Source organism: Larus michahellis, chromosome 9 (genome assembly GCF_964199755.1).
Source record: "Larus michahellis chromosome 9, bLarMic1.1, whole genome shotgun sequence".
Classification (NCBI taxonomy): Eukaryota; Metazoa; Chordata; class Aves; order Charadriiformes; family Laridae; genus Larus; species Larus michahellis.
The window spans coordinates 11,203,338-11,223,978 of record NC_133904.1 but is presented as its reverse complement, the minus strand read 5'-3'; the positions used below and the strand labels follow the sequence as shown (position 1 = coordinate 11,223,978).

Sequence of the window (20,641 nt, the reverse complement as noted above, 5' to 3'; positions counted from 1 at the left end):
GAAAGATCTGTTCCCTTTTTACCTGTTTCAGGCGAATCCTGCATTAGAGAGACAAGAGGAGAGCTTAGCACAGTCCACCCATTCCCAGTGAAACCACCATAGCCCTCTGTGAATGCTGAGCCCCTGAGTGCTTATTTAGCTGCAGAACAGCCTCAGCACTCCTTGACGATTGCTGCTGTTGTGTAGTAACAGAAGGCAAGCAGTACAAGCAACCATACTGCAGTCCCCAGCTGCTGCACTCAGTCACAATTTATTCCCATCCTACAAGATGTTTTGGTTAAGTATGCTGGAGATTTGGATCTGGTATTTTCCCCCATATCAGCAAGATCAAAGACAGAGAGAGAGGGAGGGAGAGAAAGAGAGCGAGTGCGTGAGCACAAGAGCGAGAAAAGCATCACTGCTTCGAATCAGGAACAAAAGAGATAAGTGCACCCATGCTAGGACACAGCGTTGTAGTCACAGAAACCTCACTAATGACTAAAGCATCTGTCTATCAGAGAGCCAGGCCGTGATTGCATTTTGCTCCTGGAAGGAAGCAAACAGATTCTAAAGTGCCCGTTATAACCTGCAATCAAACAGGAGCTCCATCCCCTCCCGCATCAGAGCAGACAGTGGGCTGCAGCTTGCTGCCACAGAAATGAGCGAGAGCAGCGCATGGCGTGCAAATCTGATACGTGCATCAGCAACGTCATGGGCAGCCGCTTCAATTATGGCTAAAATTAAAGCAGGTGGTTTCAGATTTCGAGTTTTATCCCCTTTGCTCCCATTGCTGTCATCTGCTTAATGAATAACAATTGCTTTCTTTTTGCACAACCTCAGCAGAGCTGCACTTCCCAGCATTTGTTTGCCGACCAAGCAGCAGAGCTTTGAAGACGTAACTGTGCTTTTTTTTTGGTAAACAAATGCCAGGCTTCTAGGGTCAGGAACACCGAACAGAAAACTCAACCTGGACCTCTCAAACCAGAGCAGGGCTTTATCAGATGGTGTTGCTAGGGACTACCAATGTGCAAGCATGAAATCTGCCTCCTTACATTGTAGTTTACAGGCTGGGATGTATATGCAGCCTGAATATTTCGCTCCCGGTGCTGAGTAACTGCTGACTTCTCAGGTAGTATTTCCAACCGGTTCTCAGGGGCTGGGTTTGGCAGTACTTGTACTGCAACATCTTCTTGCCAGTTGCCGTGAGGTCAGGGACCCTGGGGAGAGAGGCACTGGCTGGGTGGGTTGGACTGGAACTTGGCGCCGCAGCGCTGCGCGGAGGACAGCACGGAGCTGCCCTCCGAGAACAACAGTGGCTCCCAGAAGCACAAATCATCCCCGTGCCTGCCTGTGGGATAACGTGGCATCTTCCAGCCAGGCGGAGGAGCTCCCTGGGAGGGCTGGTGCAGAACCAGAGGAAGCTGCACCCCCGCCTGGGTGTTCTGCTCTGCAGAGCTCTACATTCCCTGCGAAATGGGAAACATGTCTCTCCGACACAGAGAGAAAATGGCAAGCTTTGTCTCACTGCTTCTCTATGTAAAGCAGCTTTTTGTGGAGGTTTACGTTATTGCAGCAGTCAAGAAAGGGGCAGTTCTGCCCGTCAAGGCGGAAGGGCATCCCAGATGCATCTTCTTCCACTTGGAGGGACAGCAGGTGTCATGTTGTATGGCTATCACAAAATCTCTGTGCTGTGGCTAAGCTGCTATTCAGAAGCAGGAATTCCAGGCTGTCAGGGTGGCTTTCTGACTAGACCCTGTTCCATTATGTTCCAACTACACTGCAAAAAAAAGGTATTATGCAAAAATACCTATCAGGTCCAGATGTATAGACAAGAAAGCTTTACTTCAGCATGCAGAGATGCTTGTGTGGCCACTGAAACCCCAAGAACCAGTTCTTTTATTTTGCAAAATGAGGGAATTAAAACTGCAGAGCAGTAATCACTGATTGTTTTGACATACTGTAAATGCCTTTGATTGGCAAAAGCACACAGAAGCATTGCAGAGATCAGTATCTCCCACTGAAATCCCTGAAGTCACTGCACAGCAGTCCAGCAAAGGCCTATAGTATTTTTGCTGGAAAGTGGTTTGTGTTGCTTATTATTGCCCAACACATGCAAGCAGCTTGATCTTTTGCAGTTAGCTTATTAGCAAAAGTCTAGATGGATAAAAGCAATACTCTTCAAAATCCATTATTAAAATAGGATATTTTGCTTTTCTACAACAGTTTATTCAGATGGATTTAATATGCTTTTTAATAGCTAATGCTACTGGGAGTCAGCAGTATGGCAGTATCTTTTCTAAACCATTATTTAAAATACTGTTCTGTAAAATGTAAATTTTTTTTTTTCCCAGAGGATCCTAAAATGTAAAAAAAAATAAAAATCCAACCTCCTCCAAGCTAAAAACTGTGAGTCAAATTCTGTAGTACTTAAATCGAACAGTGATTCAACTAAAGCTGATTGGAGACTGCAGGATCTTTCTCTCATTTATCAGGACTATATGACATTTGAAGCAGAATACAACTCCTTCCCCGATGTACATCACATACTAGAACTCCTAGCGAGGAATGCTGGCATATGCACTTTTTCACCCATTAAAAAAGATAACCCTGTGAAGGGTGAGACCAGAAGCAGAATCCAACTTAATAAGGTGGAATTGCACAGCTACAAAAGTAAAAATTAAAAATGTCTCTGGGCATGGAATAGTGCCACCAGCAAAAACAAAAAGCAAAACAAGATTAAAACCAGCAGAGCATACTTTTGAGCACTGCTGAAAATGGCTGAAGGGTATCCTGCAGACAGCCAGAAATGACAATATAAAGACATCAATCCTCCTTTTTTTCTGTGCATGCTCAGGACCTCAACGAGATAGAAGACAATGAAGGGTTAGTTGGAGTCCAAACAATGCTGGCAGGCAACGTCTCACTAGGAAAGATCAGCAGTCTTGCAGCTGAGTTCAGCCCCTTTACATCCCTAATTAGCAGCATATTTTTAAGACAGAAAGCTGAAATACACTTTCTGCAGAGCTGCTTTAATCTTCAATATGAAAATGGGGCCAAAGCTTAGTTCTGCGTGACTGGTATCTATATGCATGACTTTGTAGATAACAGATCTATTCATGTGACTCAAGTCCTCTGTGAGCTTTTGTGGCTGGTGGACAGAAGACTGTCAGAGGAGGAGACTGGGGGACACAAAGACCAGTCCTATCTCTGCCACTGGCCTCTGGGATGACCTTGGCCACATCACTGCATCTCCTTCAGCCTCACTTTTACAAATCAGGGCTATGGTACTGTTCTCCTTATAAAGCACTTGAACTCCACTGCTAAAATGCTAGGTACTACTAATAACAAATACTTCCAGCTCTGCCAAAGGCAGATTTCAGGTTACCAAAGTGTAATCCTCCCAGTCAGCACAGCCCAAAGACAGACTGCTGCAAAAATGCTCCATTTTCTCCAAAGGAAGTGTTTCCCTGCCACTGTGAGAGAAGCAATGGTGCTACCACTAGGATTTTTTTGCCCCCAGTCTGTTCCCTAAGGAAAGGAAAGGATGCGATCACACTATTTTCAGTCCAACTCTTACCTGCAATAACTCAGGGACACATCAGACAATTTTGCCAAACCAGCCAAAAGGAGAAAAGCCAAAGAGATATTAAGTTTCCCCACGTTTTGTGATAAATAGGCTGTCCATCAGAAGACGGACAGACAAGTAGCCCATACGCTGAGAGACAGCTTGCAATGCAGGCTCAACCAAAACATCAGACAACAGGGAATCCACATAAAGGCAAGCCAGAGAAAAATAAACTTCTTAAGTTTCACGGCTCACAAAAGTACTTTTTATTTGTGAATGGGTGGGGAGAGGTTGTTCACTTTCAATAAATATTGCCGGCTCTGAGGCATTTTGTGTTTACTTTTCTTCTCTTTAGGCATAGTGAAGCTTGGTTGTCCTTTGTCTGAATTATTTCTCAGATATCAAAATACTGTTTGCAATGTACATCCACCTGGGCAAACCATAGTGAGCCCACTAACACCAAATGAAAGCAGTTTCTGATGACAAAATCTGGTTATCCTACTTTATCATCTTACTACAAATATTTTTCTCTTGAAACTTAAAAGTGTGCAAGAAATGCAATACAAAAATGTGTTTGGAAGACATACAGCAAATAAAACCTAATTAACCAGTCATCAACAAACAAGAAATTTTAGGGACTGCACATTCACAAACACCATATTGTTCTCCTGCCACTCTCTTTTCATAAGCCAAAGGGACATGAAAAGTTGTATCATCATCTTCCTCCCCAAAGTGCTCAAACCCTGACACTTTCTGTATCACATCTGCTAAAAAGAGTGGATGGGTGGTGTAAGAACTCATTAGACTGAGGAATATTTTTTTGGCCTTCCAATATTTACACTAGAATTTTACTATTTCATTGATTTTGTTTGTTTGTAAGGAAAAATGTTGTATTCATGAGACAGGATTCTTTGGCCAGTCAACTAGATCAAAACCCTTTCAATCAGATGCAGCCTGCCTAGAGCGTTGACATTTGGTCAAATACACACAACCAAATTTTATACTCGAGGCTCATCTGTTCCACATATCCAAAGCTCCATATTCCACTGTTCAAGCTTTTATTAAAAGAAGTGTTGCTAGTCCTTATACTCATATTGGCACACTTAAAGCCAAAAGGTAAGCAAATTTCTGGAAGGCTGCAGTCTCCTAGACTTGGCTGGCTTAATTTACTATTTCTTTTCCAATGTAATTTACTTCCCCAAAAAGTCAGTTAAAAAAATTGGATTGGCACAATATATCCAGGCTGAAGAATACCGAGCGTCCCTGTGCAATATTTGGTCCAGCTTCCCACAAAGCACACAAAACCCTGTTGACACTACAGCTTGCGGCTAAAATTGTTTTGAGTAAGGAAATGTGATCGATGGAGACTGCAGGTCCCAGAATATGAGCCTCCAGCTTGCATCAGGGTGAACACAAACAGAGTAGAGACAAAGAAGGGAACAATCTGCTTCACTCACTGCTGCCTGCAGGCTCCTGCTAGGGAGGATTCAAGCTTGACACTCTGGAGGTTGCAACTATCACCTGGGCCTTTGGGTACAGAAAACCTTCCTGCTCGTCTCCTCTGTGACCTGTTTTGTTACCATCAGCTGCAGCTAAGGAGTATAATATCAGGGGACTGAAACACTCCTTGTCGCTGAACAAGTGCCCGCATCAAAAAAGAACACAAAATCTTTGTCCCTTAAAAGCGCAGAACATTTTTAGTCTCCTGCAACCCTCTGAGGTTTGGGTGCACCAGCAGAGAGGAGACTACACGAGTGTCCTGACTAGTTCTCCGGAGGGAATGGAGACACAGCCAAGCATGTATCTGGCTTCATTATGTTGCCCTCTGTGGACCCACACGCCTTAAAGACTCATGGTCTTAAATACCTGAGTGTGTGAGTTCACACCAGAATATCTATTTGCAGGATTTAAGCAACTATTTTGAAAGATAAACTTCTGTTTCGCAGTATCATAAACTAATTTACCCATTACCTACCCACCTTTTTGCAGGGCCGGGTAGCCTTCCCCAGCTGAGCTGGGTACCCAGCGCAGAAGCCACAGGAACAGGGATCTTCTGCAGGCAGCAAGTATGGTGGGATCCCTGAGCAGACAGTCCATCCTGGCGCTGAGGACCGCAGAAGGCCAGGCAGGCTCAGCGCACCAAATCACGGCACACAGGGTGCTCATGTGAAGATGGTGGACTGGGACTCTGCGGCTGGGGAGAGGCCTCAGTCCAGATTTTGGGACTATAGGATAAGTATAATCACCAAGCACCACAGGCACACAGGCCAATTATTTTGTAGTGATGCAAATAACAGGTACAACAACAACGTGTACGCAATCTGGGGGGAATGAGAAGCAATGAAATCTAATTGCAAAGCCAATGAACTAGAGCGATTTGCAATAATTTTTCAAAGGCAGGTTTTCCTGTTTCCTCTGCCGACAAACTGCGAACTCGTACTCACAGAAGAGCTCAGCGTCTGTAGAAAGCCTAGGATCGCTATAAACCTAACAACTGTCTGTAAATAATTGTTTCCATTACTCCCGCAGCCTTAGCCACCATCTATGCTATAAAACAACCAATTAAACCAGCAGACTATTTTGCTAAGATGGAACTTTTGCCTGTGTCAACTGGGTCACTAAAATCATGGAATGAAACGAGATTCGTGGAGTCACAGTGGTCTCTATTGAGCACTTGGACCCAGCTTTGGTATTTTTACTGGGTTTGCTTTCAATCTTTGCTCAGATTTCCAGGAGCTGTCATTACGGTGTCAAATACTTTCTTTGCAAAGTCCCTCAGTCTAGGTTAAACTCTTAGGAATTTTAATCTGTCTGCCTAAAGAGAGTCAGGAATGAGTTTTTCCAAGCCAAGTCATACTCCTTCCCACCTGCTGGTTTTTCTGCTTCCAAAACCTCAGAATGAGAGTTTTCATTTAGTTTTGACCAAAAATGCAATGTTGCTTATATTTTGATAGTTCCTAAAAGATTAACACCCTTATTTATCAAAATGAACGTTTTCCTCAAAAAAAAAATTAATAAAAATCTTAAGCAGCAGCTTACAGGAATGAAACTTTTTATATAAAACTATTCAAAGCACTCCATTATGTACATGCAGACCTATGACCATAAATCCTAATTACTAAACCATGTTAGAAAAAAATTACTTGAATGAAATCATAAAAACATGATAGACAAAAAGATGTCATTTTAGAGCTGTAAGTGGCATTAATGTCAGAGACAAACAGAATATATCAATATGGTAGTGACCAGACTTGCTAGGGTGGCATACCCATTATTCTAAAAAATTCATTCTACATCACAAACACTAAATCTGCGTTTTGAGCATGTGAGTACTGTCTTTTAATTTACGTTGATTAATCATGGGCTCGAAGTTGCCTACACGTTTATATACTTGCAGGATTAAGAGTTACTTTAAAACATTCTTTTTTTCTATCCAATAAGTTAACTTGAATTTGTGTATAAGGTATGTGTAAGTATTTTGTGTTACTTTCAAATAACCTCTCAGAATATGGTGTTTCCATGAACACCAGTTGTCTACAAAACCTAGTGACTCAGCTGCAGTTATGTTACAGAAGTCACAAAGTTTACTCCAGAATCTGCTTTCTTCCAAAAGTCTCTGATTTTCTCTAACTTTCCTTCTCCAAACACCACCAAGGGCTTCTGGCCATCGCTCTCTCTCATTTCTATACCAGACTTGGAGGGGTAATCAGAAGATTAATTTTAAAGGAATGATGATTTTAAAAAGATACAGGCTGTCAAGGGACAAATTACACGTGTGGAACTGTAATAGCTGTTTTCCCGCATACATTAATATTAAATTTTTAAAACACTCTGAATGAGGAATGGCATCCATACTAAGCATGGGAGCTTAGCACTCTCCCTTGGCAGCTCAGTAAATAAACATGTTTGAAATCAGATTACCATTTTGTTTTAAAAAGCAGCTGTAAAGAAACAGCATATTATTCTGACTCATATTGTGCAAATAAGTGGAAAAAGGCAATTATGCATAGAAGAGAACTTGGTTAGTGGGACACATACCTGGAACGAGGAAGGACATTAGGGAACACTGCACATAAAAATTTATCCTGGGATCCAAATACAGTGTTTACATACACCTCATACAAATCAGCAAAATCCAACCAAAAAGCCTCTCAGTCACTATTCAAAATTTTAATTCTAAATGTCACTTGCCTTTACTTTTTAACACACTGGTGATGACACATGACACGTCCAAACCATGCTCCACAACCAAAGCGTTTCAGCTCACACTGCTTTTAATCGCCAAGATGCCCAATTATGTCTCTCACGCAGCATTCCCGATGGCAGTCCTTTTCAATAAACCTGCCTGCCTGGGAGACAGCCCTGACACCCCTGTTATTATAGCGGGTCAGCTGTATTGCTGACATTTGACAAACAAGTAAACTAACACCTTCATCTAGCAGCAAATGTTTCAGAAAAAGTATAAGCTTCACATTAAAAAATTGTTCCACTTGCTCCCACATCTGCTAAAGATGCTGGTGTTTCTTCTTAACATATTGCCACTAAAATCTTTATTATTATGGGCTTCTAGAAACTCAACAGCTAGAGGCTTCATCCCGCAAGCACAGCTGGGCATACAGTTTGGCAGCATAAACAAAGCCGTTGTGTTTGTGTGATCAGATCCCATCCAGCACAATAACATGGCAATTATAAACGCAGGTGAATCCATTCATTTGTAAGGCAGGAGATGGCATAAAACATTTTCCAAAAGATAAGGGGAAAACATTCACAGCATTTTAATGCTGAAGAGCCCTGCCTGACAAATGTGTCTTCTCTAATCTGTTTTCATCTTTTAACAAGGAATTCTTGTCATTTTACCAGAAGTATCAATTCAAAAAACCTGCCCAGAAAACCGACCCACTCCCTTAACAACAACCAAAATCTCCAAAGCAGAGTGTCTCAAATAAATGCAGAGAAAACAAAATATTAACAGGTAGAACAAGCTTATTATTGGTGATATATCATTGCAGACATCAAAATTGTAACCACAAGGCTTAATAACTTTACGCTACCTTCTTCTAAAAGCTGTGATAGAAATACTGCCTGCAATAAGGAAAAATAAAGTTTGCATAAGAGGAAGATTTTGAAAAAGAACTCCTGATACAAAGCAGCAAAAAGGGGTACCTGAAAATGTGAACATATGTGAGTCACCTGATACAGACACCATACGAAAAGAATTATCTGTTGAGTTTGCTGCACCGCTAATATCTTTCAAAAGCCCTGGTATTTGAAGAGGCACTGCAGTAAGGAATGTCATCTTTTATTTTTTTCTCTTTTAAGATGAACGTCTACCTTCTCCCTTAGGCTGTGGTCCTACTTTATGTTTCTACAGGCACAGCAGCACACATGTAAGCAGTTTTATTGAAATCAAGGAATCTTTACGCAGTCAAACTCATTCGATGCCTTTGGGACATGGTCTTTAGAGAGTAAACTAATGGGGTAGGTATCATCTTCCTTCTGCTATTCCCTAACAACCAGGACAGCAACCCTCCAGCCCTGCAGTGGATCTGTGCAGGGCTACTCCTAGAACACATGGAAGGCCCAAGCCCGTGTCTGCTGGAGGATAACGAAACACAGTGGCAATAGTATGCTGCTAAGAACACAGGGACCTCAACTCTGCAAACACTTCCGCATGTGATTAATGCTGAATGAACGCTACCTAATTGGATTCCAGATAATAGTGGCTGAAGAAATCCTTACAGAAATACAAATTTACACTAGCTCAGATGGAAATGGTGACATCTGGGCTGAAAACCAACGATCAACTAATTAGTTGAAGAAAAATATGACAAAAGATGCCACTACAGTAGGGCACAGTGCCTGGCATAAGACGCCTTGCTTAGGCATATTCCTTGCCAGGATGTGCCTCACTTAACAACTTCTTCCATGTTCTGGAAGAGGCATCTGGGACAGCAAGCTGGGAACCTTCGCAAATATTAAGACAAAGACAGTCTCTTATGCTCATATGTATGTCTGTATAAACATGCAGTCACTTCACTACACCCAGTGATGGTAAAACCAATATGACAACTGACTCACAGAGTCCTGGGTCTGTGAGAAATACAAGCTGTAAGTAAACCAAAATTTAGTTTGCAAAAGGGAAAAGCTAACACATTTGGGAAAAAGGATTGGCAATGTAAGAGAGCGAAAGCTGGAAGCAGCAGTACTACGGGAAGCCAATAGTGGACCACAAGTTACATTTGAACAACCAATGTGCTGCAAAGGTCAAGGCAATATGCAGAAATCCCCATATGCAAACACACATCCTGCCAGAGAGTTGGCAGACAACCCTCACGTGGTGCAACCGCACCCAGGAAAATTATTTTGGCTCTGTGCAGAACATCACTGTACAGCCTGGTAACAAGCTGAAGGAAGCTAAAGAAAAATACACAGATATTTATGTCAATGCACACACCAAAAAGCTATCAATGGGGCTGGAGGGGTTGATTTACATACAGTGACGAATAATAAATTATATCCCAAGGAAAGAAGGCCATGCATGGACGGCCTCACTTCTGCTATGGGGTCCAAATCACCTCCCTCCATGCCTGCTGGCTCTCGAGCCCCCTCAGCCCTTGTACTTGGGTGGTCTCCGCAGCAGCAGCAGGAAAGAGAAAGGCAAAACTCCTTGAGAGAAGGAAGGACACAAACCTCCTTTCGAGGCACAGTCATCTGCTTTCTGGCACCATCTTATGCTGCTTTGCCAGGATGGCCAACCTACGGCAAATGCTACTCTAAACGCCACTCCATCAGGGCTTTTCGCCCTTCCCCCAGTCCCCAGCTGCTGCAATGCGAAGACACTGATACGTGCCATAGAAAGTGAACCGTAAGTGCCCTACATCTGAAGTTTTCCCAAAGGATATGTGGAGGAGGAGCTGGAGGAACTGCCTCCTAGTTACCAAACAATAGGTTAGGGACCAGTGTAACAGACAGGGACAGAAACCTGGATTCTTGTTTTCTTCAGGTGGAGGAGATTCCAGCTGAGGAAGACAACCTGTCCTCCAGGAATTAAAAGAAGGGGTTCACAGGATCCCCTTCATGGAAGCTTAAACACTGTAAAACGTAAGATTTGTGGAGCTGAAGAAAAACTAGCAAAAAAGAGCTGCTTGTATCCAATGACTTTCTAGGCAAAATGCATAAACATTTCAAGGGAAGGACAGTAACTCCAGAACTGTTCTTTGCAACTGTAGCATCTGCCCCTCTATCTGTACCTTCCTGCTTTTCCCACCTGGATTGCATCTCCAAACTGATGCTACGTATCTCCGTAAGGTCACTCCCAACGTTATTATTAAGTTTCAATATGTACTTATATTCAGTACATTTAGTAACCCAGTCTGATATGGGATTGATTCCCAGAAATGGTTTGCATTATTGTGCAATTGTGTCTCAAGCTCTCCCAGACTTATAAAGTTTCTCCTACTCACTGTCTCAGTGTGGTTTTACTTTCTGTGCTATAAGTAGCTTCACAGGTAGGTGCTTTCCAAGCCCAAAGAGTACAAACTTACTGACTTTAAAGGCTGACACACTGTTTCCTAGTTGACGTGGGTGACACCACAGAGACACCCGTAAGGTCCCTACGGTCTGGAATTTTTTCCTTCCTCCCTGGCCCTACTTGCTCTGCTGTATGTAGGATGCTTTGTTACCTGATGCTCTTAAAGAAATTCTTTGGTGTATGATATTCCTTGCCCTGTTTTTCCTCTTTTGTTACATGATGTCTTCTATTCAAGCAGCCAAACCAGAGCTGGCAAACAGCCTCTCTCTAGGTTTTTTACACATTGCTGCAAGGCAAAATAAACAGTTGTTTCCAGTTTGCATTTTTGGGGCTACAGATGTATGCTAATTATCCTTTCAGTCTGCTAATGGAGAACTGAAAGAGATTTAAATGTACTTTTCTAAGGCAGAGACCAAAGTCTGTGGACACCTGTCCCTTCTAACGTTGGGCTTTGTGCTACCCAGAGCACAGCACAATGTTGTCTCCTCCCTTTATGTTGACTCTGAAGGCATTTTCACATTTCAGCAGGGCTTTACAAAAGGGCAGGAGACAGAGATTAAATCCTTCTGAAATTCAAGAACATTTTTTGTCTTTTCGGAGCAGCAATGATGCCAAGGATAATATTTGGGTTGACCTAAGAGCATTTGAAGGATGGGGAACTTCAGAACAGGGTGACAGGAACCACATCATAACATGGGAATTTCATTGTTTTGTTAAGATACTGTAGTATTTACTCTAATTTCTTACCTTACTTTTGTCTTCTAGAACAAAAAATAAATATAATCAGACAAAGAACAACCCCAAAGCCAGGTCGCATATATCCTTTAGGTTGAAAGTAGGTATTATCAAGACTGTCATTCATGTCAAATAGTCTGAGTAGAAGAAAGGAAAACTGGAAATGAATCTGCAGCTTATTTCCAATTTCTGTATCAGGTTTAAAGCTGGCTGTTACACAAATGAATGAAACAATCTCAGATGTGCAAAGCCAGCAATGCAGGGACCTTCCCAAGAGGAGGAAGCAAGGATCTGTTTCCTTCTTTAAGTTTTACAAGTTTTACCTCATGATACTTACTTGTCTGCCAAATATTTCTTGGAATCTTTCAAATAACTGTTTATTCTAGTTACTCCTGTTGTGCTTCACCCAAACTACTGGGCCCTTCTCTGTTGATGCTGCCTCTGCAGGAGTCCAGAGTCAAGTGACGTGCTACCACGACGATGTGCTACACCTATGTTTTAACCATTGATCTTTTCCATGGGGGCGTGTATATCTCTGCACAGAATAGGTATGTGTATACATACAGACACATACGTGTCCATGGTAAGTAGAGATCAGATGCAGGTGACACAGGGGGAAGACTTGAAAAGTACCAAGGTACCTAAAGGCACAGCGAAGTACTCATGTTCAGCTAATTCCTGACACCTTTAAAAAGCTGGCTCCACAGCCTCTTCCTGCCTGCTCCACACGGCTACTTTCCAGTGTTTGTTGCTATATTTATCACTCGAATTACAGTATCACTGAGAGGCCTCAGGCAGACTGGTTCTCCCTTATGCCTCTCAAGCATACAGTGTAAAGGTCTCTACTGCTCAGACAACACCATTTCAAACAGTTAAAATGTCCAAGCTCTCTACATTGTCATCACTTTTCCAGCGTTATCAGGAAATCCTTTCATCTATCCTCAAATGACAATTGTATATACTTACTGTCAGCAATCACTTGCTTACAAGATTTTTATTACCCTAAATGCAGGAAGACTCGTTGATGCATTATTATGATGGGGAAATCAGGAAATGAAGAGTTAAGACTAAAAATTCAGCCTTCGTTTTGCTGTCTGCTTACAAAAAATCCATTCCAGTTGGGAGTCCTAAAAGGTTCTTTACACAATAATAAAAAGAAGAGATCTGTCAATTAACATAATGGAAACTAAAATTTCTCATATCTTTTTGCAGTAAGAACATACAGATTGACTTGACAGGCTACAAATTTCACTGAAAGGGGCACCCTTCCTTCAGACAAAACATATATTCAATGATTTCCATGAGATTAGTTGATGAAAATTACTCGGTGGCTTCACAAGCACAAAGAAAAATACCTAACAAAAAGCCTGTACAGTATGGGTATAAAAAACTTTAACTGCTTATTGCCTCAAAACTTCTGAGACAACTATCTTCATTCTGGGTCAACTTCACTTGGACTTAAAATCATGACACTGCAGGAGAAAATGTATTCATCTATTGTCGGTCACACACAAAAAAATCAAACTTGCACATTTAGGGCTAGTTATTTAAACTAATTAAAAAAGAGAGAGATTTAAGGAACTGAATTTTAAAGACATTTTCCCAAATATCCCCGTCTGCACTAACACCAAACATAGAACATCTTGTCCCCAAAATGATTCGTTTGCCCAACAAGAGCAACTGGAAAGGTTTTACTGTAAGCTACGGTTCAACTTTGTGTATAAAAATTACTTCATTTTACACTACAATCCTCAGATGAAATCCGTTTTTAAGTCACACTTAAAGCAGAATGCAGGAGCATGGAGAAAGACTATCAGCTGCTGAGGTTCCCTGCCTTCCGAACACTAGGAGAATTCACACTCACTCCTTGTTATTTTTGTTTTAGGAAATGAAGGAAACAGTACTTAATGAGCTGATGAAGTCACTGAAAAGGCACTCACCCCTACCCTAAATATGACCAGATATCTGCAAATAAAAGTTTAAATGCTATCTAAGCAACATGTGTCAACCTGGTGCAGAAGGTTTAAGTAAAGTAAAAAAGTAAAAAACAATTCCATAAAGGACTCACTGACTTAAATGCACTCTTTTCAGATGCAGCAGAGCAGAAGTCATAGGAGTGCTGCCTGAAGAAGCCAACAACTTCACCGTTAGTTCCTTAGTTAAGACAGACCTTTGCTGTGACCAGCAAATCATGTCTCATCTTAGATAGGAACAAACAGAGACCTACCACGAAAAATCGCTTGCAGATCTCCGAGGAGTGATGTATGAGTGAGGTACATAATTAAAGAGGGAGAGAGACGGATGAAGCTCCAAGTTGGTAAAGGAGAAGTCACAGGGGACTCATATTTAGTAACACGGCAAAAGTGAGGTCATAAAACAGTGCAACCAAAAGGGGAAAAAGGAGAAAAGCACATGGTGAAGGACTGGACAGGTCCCAAATGGCCAAGGAGAAAAGCTCAAAAGACTGCAGACTGGGTTTTGGCAGAAAAACACAGAGAAAGATCTGTTGTCTATTTCTGATGGACCCTTTGAAGTTTTCTGGATCTAATCTGATTTTTGTCTGTCATTCTTTGCCAAAAAAGATAAACCCTGCCAGAGAAAACCTACCTTCCCTTGCCCTTATACTAATAAGAAAACAAATGGTCTGTTTTAAATATCAAACACTTAAAATGTAGAATCCTTCTTCTATGATGTGTCTGAGTGTTTGATTTTTCCAAGCTGCCATACTTGCAATTATAACGGACCAAAATTGTTCCTGCTGAAGTATCTTGTGTTTTACCAAACTATGTGAGAACATGGGCCTTGGTCATGCACTGAGAGCTTCACCACCGTCAACCCACTAGCTCTATCCATACTTCGCTGAACTGGAGGAGAGAGGTTTGTTTACTAAAATGCCTGTGTAGGGGCGTCCAAACTATAGATTTTTAAATTTTTCTTACTGATACTGAAAATCTTCGGGAATTCTGTCACTCTGTAGTAGTAATTTCTTTTAATATTCTCTGATATTATATTACACTATAATACTATAGTGTTATTAGCCTTATCTTTTTAGGCTCTGGTCTTACGAAGTCTTTAAGCGTAAGTTTATGTTTAAGCCCTTCCCTTGGATTACTTTAGCTCATACTTTATGGTGCCTTACTTTCATGACTTGCTGGATGGGGGACATAGTCAACAATACTGAAAAAACACACTCAGCTAAAAATTATCATGTAATCCTTACTTTTATGATCCTCAGCCCGACACAGACACTAGTTCCCATTAAAATGTATTACTCTATGTATTACAAGCAATACACTAAAAATTTCATACCCATTTGCAACTCTAATACATTAAAGTGCCCCAAATACCATTTTGCCATTGCTATTGGCAGATGCTTTTTAATAGCGATATTCACAAATAGGATTGTCAGCTAACTAGCAGATCTGGAGTTCAAGTAGGTGTTAATTCAGAGTAGCAATAAAGGAACTGGACAAGACAAACACTAGTCCAGAAAATAGGAAATTCACCTTCACAAAACAGTAAATAAACCTTCATAATAGTTAGTGTGACACCGTCACTTTAAAGGCTGTGTTCTCCTCCCAGCACAAAATCTTCAAAATAGCTCTAAACATCCATGTGTTTTACACCGAAATACATTGCCTTACCTGCTTGGATCTCTTTTGTATTGTCCCAAATCAACTTTACCATCCCCACACAAACTATTGGTGTTTACTCAAATCTAGTTCTTGTCTCCCCAGCTGTATGATCCTAGATTTCTGTTCAATAATGGCATTAGCCATTTTTTTGGGCATGCTCTTATTTTATTGAGGTCATTCCAGACTTTTTTCTCCGCGCTCTACAGTTGCACTAACAGCTTCCTTCCTATTTTTAAATCAGCAGCTAATTTCAGCAGCTAAGTGCCTATTGTTTCTTCAGGGTCACTCATAAAACAAACACCATTATTGATCTTTCTGAATCTACCACTAGTTTTTCCCTTTTATCTCATCTGAGTGACTATTCAAGGGGCAATTTCTCAATAAACCAGGACATCTATCCTAGATAAACTAGGGGATCCGAAGAAAGAGATATCCTAAGAGATGCTCCTATCACGGCAGTAGCCAAGCAACTCATAAATGTTAGTGATTTTGTCTCCCCAACACCTTTTTAAAGGGAAAAGTGTTGCTAACTGTCTTTTACAGACATGGAACTAAGACACGGTGCTTCAAAGGCAAAGACCACTCATGAAATGTAGAACAAACTGAATCCTTATTTCCTATATATTAACCACAACAGCACCTTCCCTCTATTTTTGCATGCACCATGGATACACAATTGCTTATTTATTGGATTACAGCGCCTGATGACCTGGCCAGTTGGTATTTATTCTGCATTTTTGATGAGCATCTAAAGACAACTGACATCGCAGGCTAACATGAGAACTGTGTTAAACCAAACTGCTGCCAGTATTTTATCTACTGTTATTACTTCATCTTTAATTCAATTCTTGTAGCCTAATCCCTAAACCTATTCACTGTCCTCCACTTAAACTAAAAGAAATTTTGTCTTTACCCAAGAGCACATGATACCAAAATGCAAAGCAGCCCTTCCAGGTAATAAGACCTAAGTGACATCTTTCAGACACCAAGTATCTAAAAGCATCTTTTGAAGAGAGTGGTTTTATTCACCAATTCTGTTTTAACAGGGTATGCAAAGACAAGATTTACCAGCCATTACCGTTTTCGCTAAGTGTGTCAAGTTTGTTCCTTTTCAAATTAATTCTATCACTAAATCAATCCACAAAGAAACTTTAAATGCAGTTGGACTGCTATAAAGCACCATCAATTATTAGGCAAAATTCATCAATGGTCCCTGGTTGTATCAACACTACTGGGACACTTTCTTCACAGTTTCTCTCTCTTTACTCACAGTGATGAAAGTCAGGCTTGCCAGTCATCTTCTTGCTGATGGCAAGACCAACGTACCTCCAAAGAGAGGGGGTAAAATGCTAATGGTCTAGGAGTAGAGATCGCTGCCTATGCTGGATACATCTGCAGTGTTGTGCCCCATGGAGCTGGCTGAGCCCACGAGCATCATACCTAATGAGAGGCAAGAGTAACTGGGCTAGGTGCAGATCTGCACTAGCGCAGCTGGACTGCTTCTGGGATCTGAGTTAGATTCTCTGTGTGACACTACCCATGCACACAAAAATACTCGGTTGATTCTGAGCCAGGTCAGTTATGTCTGTGTGTTTCATTAGAGGGCAGGCAGAGTCCTTCTGTCCTGCTTTAACACTTCCCAGGTTTATTAAACACAGTTTAAGAAGTTTGTCCCTAGGCAGGAAATTCATGCCATAGGTGTCAGAGATGCAAAACACCATTTGGTAGGGGCAATAACACTGCCATTTAAATGTACTGTTACTCGTATTGTTAAGCTAGTATATTAGCATGAAATACGTACATTTTTACATGAGAACATAAAGATCAAACACGCTAATTGCATAATGAATAAAGAAGTAGGTAGCAAAAACTCAAGGACCTGGAAACAAGTGAATCTCCTGGATAAAAGGCATTCAGTTAATCAGAGTATGAGTTGCATTCTCAACTCAAACACTTCTTTTATTCGTATACAATAATGTTTTCTGGGAAACAAAATAAAGACTAGTGTCCTCACTAGGTTTTTCCTTTGCTTACGAAGTGTGCATCAGGCAAAACTTGGCAACCAAGATGAAAAAAAGTCCTAATAAAGATGGTATGAACTGTACTTTTCACAAGCAATACATTAGGTTCAGGCAGACATCAGCCTGATGGAACATAAAGTTGCGTGTAACAGCATCATGTGTCACATTCTGTGCCTCTTGACACTCAGGTGAACTAAAACCCAGTACTAATGCTCCCCTCGCCCGACTGCCCTCTTCCTACCCGATGTCAGACTCTGGGCTCTCTGCAGTTTCTACATCCGCTTGCCAAGTCATGTTAAAACTAGAGACTGCTTTGTCTTCGCTTGAACTTTACATCCTGTTAGTTTGCACAAAGGAAGTCAGTTATGTTAACAGCACACCTAGGTTTTCCAAGTGAAGATGTACTCTGTTGGATATTATTGCCAACCAGATACCTATTTAGACACCCAGTCAAAGGCCATGACCAGCTGCATAGCATATAATGATTTTTTTAAAGGAAAGAAAACGCCATTAAAACAAAAGGTGATGTTCTGCTTCTGGGTAAACAAATGGGAACTTTACAAAGGCTCAAAAAGGAAAGGGATTAACATGCTTCAACGTGGTAATGGTCTCAACTGTTCACATTAAAATTTTCACAGTAAATTAAACCATGACAGAGGTAGGAAAGAAGTCAATTTTCAGTGGCTCATGCTGTTCTGCTGACATAAATTGCCATTTTTGAGGTATACATCCACCAACCTGTATAATGATAGAATAACAAAACCACAACCCAGTGTTGATTAAGTTTGGCCTTTTGCATGCTAATTTTAGCCTGCTCTGCCAAAAGAATTGAATGCACTACCTTATTGACATGCTTCTAAATATTTAGCACCCTCTCACTATTGTTTCTTCACCAACCTTTCCTTAAACCTGTGGTGTTGGCCTTCCCTCCTTGTACAGCATCTGCTGTTCAACACCACTCTTCCTGCTGCCTCAGTTATACTCAGGACACCTTTCCGCCACTTACATCCATCCTTCTCCTGGGCTCTCTTGTCAAGGGCAATGCTAAATGTCTGTCCATCTTTCTCTTGCCCATCTATGTTTTCCCGCATGTTGCATACAACACTTCATTATCTTCATGCTCTTTATAAAGACCAGCAACTTTCCTTGACTAGAAAACGATGGCACAAAGCACCACTCATTCATCCCGGTGAGGTTGGAGAAGACAAGTAAGTACAGACTCTCACTGGTTGGTGCCTGCCAATGGGTCCACACAACGGGCGTTACACAGCGAGTTTACACAACAGTGACCAAGAAGGAGGGAAGGGACAGGCAGTGTGAGTGTGCCACGGTACCAGACCCCGCAGAGAAACCTCTGCTCCACGTTATTATAGCGGCACCAAAAATGGATGTTCAAATACAATGGGGCGCTTATCTGACTGCCAAATGCCCACGATGCCTTTCCACCTCAGTTAGATCACGGTGGCGTATAACAAAAAAATGACAAAGGACTATGAAAGAAAGTCAACGCAGTAAAAGACAAAATAAAAGCCAGTGTCTGAGCGGGCGGCCCAACACCCAGAGAGCCGGTGTGCGGAGGGCCGGCCAGCGAGCGGTGGGCGAGGGGCCCAGCACCCCGCGGGGACTCCGCCACCCCTCGCTCAGCGCCAGGCCCTGCTTCACCTCACCCAACCTCTCCACACCGAGCCCCGGCCGCCGGGCTCCCCCCGCAACCCGCCGCCCTGGGGACAACCGCAGCCTGGCTGCGGGCCTGCCCCCTCCCCACATGTTCCCCGCTAGACCTGCCCGTCCCCCTTCCCCGCACTGGTCGCCAGGCCCGGCCCGAGGCCTTGTCCCCCCGCCCGGGCCCTGGGCCGCGCTGGGCCCGGGGGAGGCGGCCGCCCTGCCCTGCCCTGCCCGGCCCCGGGCGCCGGCCGCGGGGGGGTGGGGTGGGGGCCCCTCTGCCCTACGGGGGAGCCGAGGGGGCCGGGGCGAGGGAGGGCGTATAATAAACAGCATCCTTGTCGGGCAGGCAGGGCTGCCGGCTCCCCGAGCCGCCTCCCCGCGATAACAACCCAGGTACAGCCCGCGCTCGCCCCCCCCTTCCCTCCCTTCTTCCTCCTCCTCCTCCTCCTCCTCCTCCTCCCGGGGGGCCGGGGGAGAAATCTGCAGATCAAAGAAAAGATGCACAATAATAACGGGGTGGGCTCGCACCGCGGCCCCCCGTCCGGCGGGGCCGGGGCCGGGGCCTCCGGCGGAGGCTCGCCGCGGCCCGGCTGCTGCCCGCCCGGCGGGAGGGCGAGGGGGGCGGCGGCGCGGGCCCGGGGCCGGGCGCCCCCGCCGCGGTACTCACCCGGGCCGGCCAGTGCGGGTACCCCTTCATTTTGGCGAACACCAGGTCTCCAGCCTTGTATTCTCGGGGCCGCGGACGAGCCATCGGGAGCCGCCGCGGGAGCTGCCGTGTGTGTCCCCCCCCCCCAGCCCCGCACACGCCGCCCCGCACACGCCGCCCCGGGGGCAGCCGGGCGAGCTCCCCGCGGGGTGCGATGCGCCCGGGCACGGGGCGCAGCCGGGAGCGGGGCCGGGCCGCGGGCAATCCCCGATCTCTCCGGCGGCGGCGGCGGCGGCAGGAGAAGATGGGGTGTGTGTGTGAGTGTGTGTGTGTGTGTGTGAGTGTGTACGCGGGGGAGGGGGAGGCCTTGGACACAACCCCAGCAGCCCCCGGTAGCAGGGAGCCGGCTGGCGGCGGGGCGCCTGGCCGGGCGGGGGCGGCCGGGGAGCCCTCACCCCGCGGCGGCGGGCGGGCGCGGCGCTGCCCGCGGCCCCCCCGTGCGAGCTGGCTACGCCGCCCGCGCCGCCCGCTCCATCCCCGCCGCAGCCGCCGCGGCCCCGGGAATATGGAGCCGTCTCCTCCGAATTACTCCTCGGGCAGCGACCGAAAACAGGATCTTCTTATCCCCCCCCCCCCCCCCCCCCGCCTTCTCCCGCCCGCGCCTCCCCCCCGCGCTTTCCCTTCCTGTTATTTTCTAGGTACACAGATCGGTTTCTATGAAAATAGGAGAGCAGAGAGCGGCTCCCGGCCCTCCCGGCCCTTCCTTCCCAGCTGAAGTATGACACGGTTCTTTATGCGCGCCCGACATGGAGGCTGGCCGACCAGAAGCCGGCTGAGCCCGGCTGATTTTTGCAGCGGGGTCCC

At 44.1% G+C, this 20,641-nt stretch overlaps 1 protein-coding gene across 1 annotated transcript in view; it reads right to left on the bottom strand.

Moving 5' to 3' along the window:
- The window catches only part of HDGFL3 (HDGF like 3), a 38,656-nt gene extending 18,583 nt beyond the window's left edge, over nt 1-20,073 (bottom strand). Inside the window, exon 1 of the mRNA XM_074600908.1 lies at nt 19,799-20,073. Within this exon, the coding sequence (XP_074457009.1) occupies nt 19,799-19,882 (84 nt within the window). The 5' untranslated portion in view covers nt 19,883-20,073. The remainder of the gene's footprint in view (nt 1-19,798) is intronic.
- Between the last annotated feature and the right edge of the window lie 568 nt (nt 20,074-20,641).